The sequence below is a fragment of the Xenia sp. Carnegie-2017 genome, unplaced genomic scaffold, assembly GCF_021976095.1.
Source record: "Xenia sp. Carnegie-2017 unplaced genomic scaffold, XeniaSp_v1 HiC_scaffold_23, whole genome shotgun sequence".
NCBI classification, from domain to species: domain Eukaryota; kingdom Metazoa; phylum Cnidaria; class Anthozoa; order Malacalcyonacea; family Xeniidae; genus Xenia; species Xenia sp. Carnegie-2017.
This window is the reverse complement of record NW_025813486.1, coordinates 11,436,873-11,445,888: the sequence shown is the minus strand read 5'-3', so window position 1 is coordinate 11,445,888 and position 9,016 is coordinate 11,436,873. Positions and strand designations below refer to the sequence as shown.

Genomic DNA, 9,016 nt, shown 5'->3' with positions numbered 1-9,016 from the left:
TGACACTTATAGGCCACCGTAGTTAAGCATGTCGCAAAAAGTTTTAACTCACAAGTTACATCATTCGCTCTTGCTTTTTTGGTGTAAATTAATCTTTTTATTGCTAAATGTAAAAAACTTCCGTGTAAATAAGGCAAAATAGAATTTGAATCCGTGTCAAATTCTGAGGCTAAGATTTGACGACCTTTAAGTTGACAATTTGTCTTCCGCTGATTTGTTCAAGGTTACTTTAACTTGTGGACTGATCTTGTAGGTGAGGTGTAATTAAGATATATCTAAGATATAGTTTTGTATAGTAATTTCTATTTGTAAAATAGTAAAATAGTATACCTTATTGAATGTATACCCCATTTTATAGAGTAATGAAAACGACTGAAATAATTATCCTGTTTTGGGTGTTCTGGGGTAGTAATTACACCAAAAGTGGGACAATGCGACTGGAAGCTGGGGTAAATCAAATTAGTGGGTAAAATTACTACCGAATCTGGGGTAAAACTACTGTAGACATCTGGGGTAAAATTACTACAGACATCTGGGGTAAAAATTAGTACAGTCATCTGGGGTAAAAGTTACTACGTACGTCTGTGGTAAAACTACATTTGATAAAACAATTATGGTGGGTTTTTAAGGAGTGAGTATGGCAATGCATTCTTATAAATGAGTTAAAATTATTATTTTCAAACAGCAGGTGTATAATATGCTACGATGAACTTTATAAGATAAAAACTAATTTTAAGGAGAAGGAGACGAACATGTGTTCATGTTATGTGCAAATAAAACACAGGCTTTCATGTGAGTTAAAACCGGATTTTTCGTTAATATTTATTATGCAACAATGGCATAATAATTTATGCACCGTTACACTTACAATGCGATTTGAACACGCTGCAAACTATCTATCTATTGATATCTCTTTTCAGTTTAAATTTAATTCTTAACAGTAAACAAAATTTTTACTCGCTTTTACTTTAAGCTTATAGCTACACGGCTCTAGGTGACATACATCTTTGACTTTTTATGAGAATTAGGTTCAAAGTTAACGATTGCAGAAAAGGAGATGATAAGATTGACAATATTCTTGTGTCTAAATCTCGGTGGAAGTTAGTTTACTGAAGAAGGTGTATTGAAGCAAATAAGAGCTTTAGAAAGTGTACTACTGCTATTGTTAACATTTCAATACCTGATTATTATGCGGATATGCCAAGGCGTAGAAATGTGCTTATTTTGCTGGACACTGCATAAAATGCAAACATTATTTATTCTAAATGTTTCAACTGGTATCACTATTACATGCTCTTGTTGGAGCAAAGATGCGTAATATCTGCATGTGGATAACATTATTTTGGCACTCATGAGCATAGCATAATGACTTGATATTGATTTATCATTATAGGTCAATGCCTATGTTGATGCACCATGTAATACTTAGTAATAATATGTTGTAAACGTAGCACTGCTTTGTATTTTAATATTTTTTCTTGTTAAAGTGGAACTTAAAACATAGGGCACACAAAATTCTTCACTTGACCTTCATCTTTGGCTATCAAATCAAGTGGGAAAGGATGCACAAGCTGTGTTTGTCTCGCTATTGCCAAGGCTCCAATGTTGTTCACTTCTTATAAAATGCTTTTCCAAAGCTACTGTGTGTAATGCTTCAATGACAAAGGAAGAATTACTTAACTCTTTTTCAACAATGCAAATGGCTTTTAGAACTTCAAATCGTGGTAACTCTTCCTCATTGTGATCAACCCACAACACAAAACCAGTTTTGTATGTTGTACCGTGAATAGAAATCCATTTTGGTATAAAAAATTACAGGTAAATTTTTAGAAAATTTTTTCTTTTTTGGATTAGTTCATTGTATATTCTTTTCCTTTTTGCTTATCAATATGTTATAAAATATTGTGTACAAAGTTTTTACATACTGGTTAATTTTTGCTGTTGGATGCACATTTTCTTGGTCTTTTATTTGATTGTAATATTCAAAGTCACCAGTATTACACGTTTGACGTGGCAGTTTATAACAAAAACATTAGTTTACACTTTGGAATGTCTTGATCATCAAATTTGTGGAATGGTTTCTTTTAGATGTTCCAACTATTAGCATCATATGCACATTTTAATATACTTACTTTTTGGGATTTCTTGGGCTTTCTCAATAAATGAAGATTCATGATTTTCACTTTGCAGCTGATAAGTAACCCATTGTTGATGTCTCATAGACATAGAGTATGCCAAGTTTATGAAGTTCCCAATGAATGAGCCTAGTCGTTTAAAGTAGTGATGCTTAGCTTTATACCGCATACACCAGGCATGAATAAAAGGGCCATGACTAGAAGATAAATTAAAATTAAAATAACAACCTAGAATTTTTTCATGTACTCTTTCCCATATTTATTATTTAGAATATGATGGTTGTTGATCACCTCAATATCATTGTGGGCATATGGATCATAAAGTGCATTATTGGGATGATAGAACATCTAGGATAGAGCCTGCAAAACTCCTGGTGATGGTCATTGATGAGTGTCTGCAAGTATGCTACTTGATCTTTGGACAACGCTGGTGAAAAGCAAAGGAATATTATTTCCAGCATTTGTAGGAAAAGAATCCAATGAGCATCTTACCGTGGAACCAAATCCCTAATTAACAATGGTAAATGAGTTGCTAAGCACCACATTTGTGCAACTGTAAAATTGTGAATCAATGAATGACTTGACTGTGGAGTGGACAATGTTGAACAAAACTGTTTAACATTTGTAAACAGTTCTTATTTATCAGTTTTTACGTATGTAACTTACCATGCTGATTTAGACTGTTATCATTTGATGAAAACTTCTGCTCACAAATCAGTGTTGGCTTGTTCTTGTTGTTATGATATCCAAAGTCATAACTGGAAATGCGACCATTTAGCTCTTCCAAGGTAAGGTAATGCTGTACTTTTATGTAATGTTTTAGCATTTCTTTGATTTCGTATTGTAACTTACCCTCCAGAATATCGTGCATTACATCAGGTGGTAAACCTCCAACAATCTTTTTTCACTGATGTTTTAGAAATCACACTTTTATTTAATATCGCAAGTAACATGTTTTTTTGAAAGGGGAAATTAAACCATTGGTACACATAAACTAAATTTGAATATGATGTCCTGCACTAGAGCACGGGTGAAATGTTTTTGCATGTGCTTTAATGTATGATGTACAATTAAGATAAGCAGTATTATCATTTTGATTGTTCAACTGCTTGCAAATATTTATCAAGCTTTATAATTATGACGTCATATTAAACAATAACTCTTGATATTTGTAAGTATAACGTCTTACTTACAAATAATAGTTTTTACTGCATTGCTGAAGCAAAAAAGGAATTTTTGAGGACAATCATTAAATAGTGACGTTGGCAACAGTTTCTAAAAACGATATGCAAAAGCTTTTGAATAAAAGAATGTGGTAAACGCTAAAAAAGCAACCAAGCTGGCTTTGAACATATTTTAAACGTACTTAAAGAAGAAGAACTTGAAGGAAAATTACGGAGTTTTTAAAAAATGTTGTGGGTCTATATATGTTTTAAGAAATATTTTAGTTGGTTGAGGTGAGTCATAAAACAATTTTATTGAATTCATCTTTTGCCTAATGTCAAGAATTATTTGAACATCGGTGAACGTTATCCTCGCTTCGGCAGATACCATTGTCCTAGGTCAAACTTTGAATATTTATTGATGGCATATGGCAAAACTCATCCAAAAATTTTTATATAAATAATGATAATTTTTGTATGCGCTTACTTTGATTTTATGTAATTTAGATGGTACTTTGTACATTGTCAACATGAATAAATATACAGCTGAATCACAACTTTTATGTGTTACTTAAGAGATAAGAAAAGACTCTAGTCAAGTTGGCTACTTCGATTAATGGAAATGTTTGGAAACGCTGATTGAAGTATTGAGATATTCGATCTACAGCTTAGCTGATGTGTACGGCGTACTTTCTCAACAAAATGGGGCTTTTAACTTTTTGAAAACTTATTTATAAAACTTTTGACGATAATTTAATGTTTTTCCTCCATGCATTGATTACAAGTTTTTATATGCAGTTTACGTCAGAAAACATTGATATTGCTATATAAAACTGAATTATGTCTTCTTTGCTACAATCTGGTAAACTGTGGGATCAAAAAAGTCCACACTTCCATCGTCGTTTCCAAACAATTCCGCAAACATTTTAAACGCATTCAGCGAAAGCATTTCGCTCTCATGATAATCAGAAGCCACGACAAAGTTGACAAAATCACGGATTGTTGCATACCTATAAGTTTCTAGATAAAAGTCATTTGAAATTATTTCAAAACCGCAATCCCTTAAAATAGATTCACTTTCTGATTTGTTTATAAAGAATGGAAGCGGCCTAATATTTACTTCATCTTTCTTACAATGCGAAAATGTTGATCGTTCAAAATCATTTGTTCAACTTGTTTCATCACGCAAGGAGTTTCCTGGTGACTCTGAATTGCAATTACTCCTCCACGCTTTAGGCTTTCGAAGGCAACTCGCACAAATTCTTTCTTTCTTTCTGGAGAAAGCCATTGGAACACAAAATTACTAAAATGGACATCGTAATACGATTTATTTCGTTGAATAAACTCAGTCGAACTATCGCCATGCTCAAATACCACAATGTTTACGCTCAAATGCTTTTGCTTTGCGTATTGAATTCTCCCAAAGTCTGGATCGACACCAACCACTTGACCCTCTCTGCCGACAATTTCCCAAGAAATGAAGTCAACTCTCCTGTTCCGCAACCCATATCCAAGATTTTGTCTCCACGTTTTATATCAGCAGTTATTGCAAGTGTTTTACCATAATGCACTTGGATATCATTATTTTTAGAATAGGCCTCAGCAGCCTCGAATGATCGTTTGTTTAACATTTCTTTTAGTACTGTAGTCATTGTATTAAAAGAAAATTACACTCTGTTTAATCAATTAGGATAGCACGGTACGAAAAATGTTTATATAACACCGCTATGGCGTTCTCTCCTTTGAATGGAAACTCTCCTTTCATTAAGCTTTTAACGGAAAGTTCATATATACGTATTTGCGGGAAACACGTCACTATGACGTCAGTGAGGTATGGGGCTTAAAGACATGGCGTCTTAAAGCCCCCTACCCCATGCACATTTTTGGTCTTTATTTGATTTTAACATTCAAAGTCACCAGTTTTACATGTTTGACCTGGTAGTTTGAAGTCAACTCTCCAGTTCCGCAACCCATATCCAAGATTTTGTCTCCACGTTTTATATCAGCAGTTATTGCAAGTGTTTTACCATAATGCACATGGATATCATTATTTTTAGAATAGGCCTCAGCAGCCTCGAATGATCGTTTGTTTAACACATCAATTAGGATAACACGGTACGAAAATGTTTATATAACACCTCTATGGTGTTCTCTCCTTTCTATGGAAACCCTCCTTTCATTAAGATTTTTAAGGGAAGGTTCAAATATACGTTTTTGCAGGAAAGACGTCAATATGAGACGTCTGGGAGGTAGGGGGCCTAAAGACATGACATCTTAAAGCCCCCTACCCCATGCACATTTTCTTGGTCTTTTATTTGATTTTAACATTCAAAGTCACCAGTATTACACGTTTGACCTGGTAGTTTGTCACAAAAACATTAGTTTACAATTTGGAATGTCTTGATCATCAAATTTGTGGAATGGTTTCTTTTAGATGTTCCAACTATTAGTATCATATGCACATTTTAACATACTTACTTTTTGGGATTTCTGGGGCTTTCTCAAAAATGAAGATTCATGATTTCCACTTTGCAGCTGATAAGTAACCCATTGTTGATGTCTCATAGACAGGGTATGCCAAGTTTTGAAGTTCCTAATGAATGAGCCTAGTCGTTTAAAGTAGTGATGCTTAGCTTTGTACCGCATACACCAGGCATGAACTAAAGGGCCATGACTAGAATTAGAATTAAAATAACAACCTAGAATTTTTAATGTATTCTTTCCCATATTTATTATTTAGAATATGATAGTGTTGATCACCTCAATATCATTGTGGGCATATGGATCATAAAGTGCATTATTGGGATGATAGAACATTGGATGGATGATGTACCTTACCATGCTTTATCATTTGATGAAAACATCTGCTCATAAATCAGTGTTGGATTGTTCTTGTTGTTATAATATTCGAAGTCATAACTGGAAATGCGACTATTTAGCTCTTCCAAGGTAAGGTAATGCTGTACTTTTATGTAATGTTTTAGCATTTCTTTGATTTCGTATTGTAACATACCCTCCAGAATATCGTGCATTGCATCAGGTGGTAAACCTCCAACAATCTTTTCTCACTGATGTGTTAGAAATCACACCTTTATTTAATATCGCAAGTAACATGTTTTTTTGAAAGGGGAACTTAAACCATTGGTACACATAAACTAAAATTGTTACGTACTTCGTTATAAGTACAAACCAATTTACATGCACTTCTATACTTTAAGTGTTTCATTTTGCAGCTTTCAAAGAAACTGTGCTATTCTTCTAACAAAACTACTGGAGAAAAAATCATCAAGAGGAAGAGATGTCATAGAGTTGTTGTGCGTAAGTGCATATACTGATGTAATAACTTTGTATGAAATGTACAAAGGCAGTTTACCATTACCCATGTGCTACTAGAGATCCTATTTTCCTACCCCTATAGACACCGTAACTTCCTTAACTAGGTAGTTGGTTAATCAATATGCTCAGAACACGACTTTCGTTTAAAACGTCGAAGAACCAATTATTGCTGTCAAAGCGCCATAGAGAATCCTTAAAACGCAAGTACTCAAAGTGGCCCCAAGAAATAAATCAGCATAACATAAATCCTAACACGGTTTTTATATGCACATGAAAAACATGTGACTTGGCAGCCTCAAATAATCGTTTATTTAACACTTCTTTTAGTACTGTAGTCATTGCATTAAAAGAAAATTACACTCTGTTTTATCAATTAGGATAACGCGGTACGAAAATGTTTATATAACACCGCTATGGTGTTCTCTCCTTTCTATGGAAACCCTCCTTTCATTAAGCTTTTAAGGGAAGGTTCAAATATACGTTTTGCCGAAAAGACGTCAATTTGACGTCTGAGAGGTAGGGGGCTTAAAGATATGACGTCTTAAAATTCTCTCGAATTATACGCTCATAAACACTGAGTATTAAGAATTTTGACAGCCAGTATGACAGCTAATTAGTGTCAATTACGACAAAAACATGCAGTTTATGAGAGTTGCTTATTGCTGTGTTTGTTGAACAACTAATTCCAGTTATACGCGTATGAATGCACACATATAATCAGCGCCGAAGATTAAATCAATAAAGTAAGTATATAGTGAAAGAATTACCTCTAATGTAGCCTGACGTCTTTAAGAACGGGAGGGGGTTGTGAGAGACGTCATATTGACGTCTTTTAGGCAGAAATGTATAGTTGACCCTTCCCTAACTCAGTGTGACTGTGTCGACATCATATTATTCTTTGTTTGAAGACGTATTTCTGTTGTAGAAAAATAATGCCAACATGCACTGTCTTTTGATGTCGTATAGTGGTTCATTTTTTAAAGCAATTGAAGCTCTACAAAGATTGCCTGTGGCAGCGACACAAATGATTTTTCAGATTATCAAAAATTGTCTTGTGATTGCTATATGGAATAAAGGGGAGAGGAGAATTTTTCCTTTCGATAGTAACTTCAGTGTTTATATTTGTTATGACGTCATGAGTACACGTGCACGAGTCAATAAAAGATTTGCAAGCCGATGCCAATACTTTCTTTAAAATCAAAGTAGGTGGGCTTTATATGTATAAGATAAGTGGCTCGTATTTATTTAAATTATCTCATTGATTTCATTTTCTAAATAATGATAACATCACTAGAAGCAGTGCTTAACAAACAAATTTATGGGGATGCTGCAAAATACTCTAGAAATAACAATTTTCAACTACATTATGGCAAAAAGCTTGCAATAACACTTGGCATTCAACAAGGCGATAAAATTTTGGATATGGGTTGCGGAACGGGAGAGCTGACCTCATTTATTGGGGAGATTGTAGGAAAAAAAGGTCGAGTTGTCGGTGTTGATCCAGACATGGAAAGAATTCACGCTATTCAGCACAATTATAAAGTGAATGGAAACGTTTCATTTGAAATTGGCGATAGTTCAAGTGAATTTTACAACAAAACAAATCCTTTACGATGTTCATTTCAGTAATTTTTCCTTTCATTGGCTTACATCAGATGAAAAGAAAGAGTTTTGCTTTCGAATGTCTGGAACCAAGGGGCAAACTAGCTCTTCAGAGTCATGACGGTTATCCGGAAATGGTTGCCTCATGGAATGCCATGTCTCAAAGAGACAGAACGCTTTGAACCTTAATTAAGCAACTGTATTACTGATGATTGTAAGTTAGGTGTCCAAGAAAGTACAAAGTATAGCCTCAAGTAATTAATACGACTATTGAATGTTTAGTAAAAACAAAAAATAATAGGAATGCCAATAATTTCGCAATTAAAAGCAATTGGACTTTGTCTCATATCTGTGTTTTTCTAACATTTTCTATAAGGATTGTTGAATGTGTTTAACATTTTGGTACAAGGTTTGCATATGTCATATGCCAGCAAGCTATATTATCAAATGCTTCGCGATCGGTATTTCCAGAGTCTTCTACATATCGTAAAATTTGGGACTTTTATCATTCACTTGTTTGTACACATTAAATCATTTTCCAGTTTCCGTCATCTTATCGAAATTAACCTTTTCTATTGTAGCTTTCATAAATTTTGAGTTAGATAATATTACCACAGTCTTTAACTTTTACAATATATTACACCAATGCACATTGATATTGTTATTATAGCATCTTTTAACTGTTATAATTACTTTATTTTACATAACATATCCTTCAAATCTTATGTTAGTTATTTACATTGCATCTCTACAAAATTTTTGTATGTTATTGATAATTTT

The 9,016-nt window shown here is 33.7% G+C and overlaps 1 protein-coding gene and 1 long non-coding RNA gene across 2 annotated transcripts; both read left to right on the top strand.

Annotated features, from left to right (window-relative positions):
* The first annotated feature begins 1,560 nt into the window (after positions 1–1,560).
* Positions 1,561–6,608, top strand: LOC124448087. The gene is made up of 4 exons (XR_006948917.1): positions 1,561–1,818; positions 2,406–2,655; positions 2,815–2,923; positions 6,532–6,608. It is a non-coding gene; the product is annotated as an uncharacterized LOC124448087 (long non-coding RNA).
* Positions 6,609–7,912: 1,304 nt separating this feature from the next.
* LOC124449108 (uncharacterized methyltransferase C70.08c-like) lies at positions 7,913–8,263 on the top strand. The gene has a single exon (XM_047000055.1). The coding sequence runs from the start codon at positions 7,913–7,915 to the stop codon at positions 8,261–8,263; it is 351 nt and encodes a 116-aa protein (XP_046856011.1).
* The last annotated feature ends 753 nt before the right edge of the window (positions 8,264–9,016 follow it).

Excerpts from the sequence above, each read along its gene's own strand:
- LOC124449108 (XM_047000055.1), top strand. The coding sequence starts at position 7,913 with ATGATAACATCACTAGAAGCAGTGCTTAACAAACAAATTTATGGGGAT.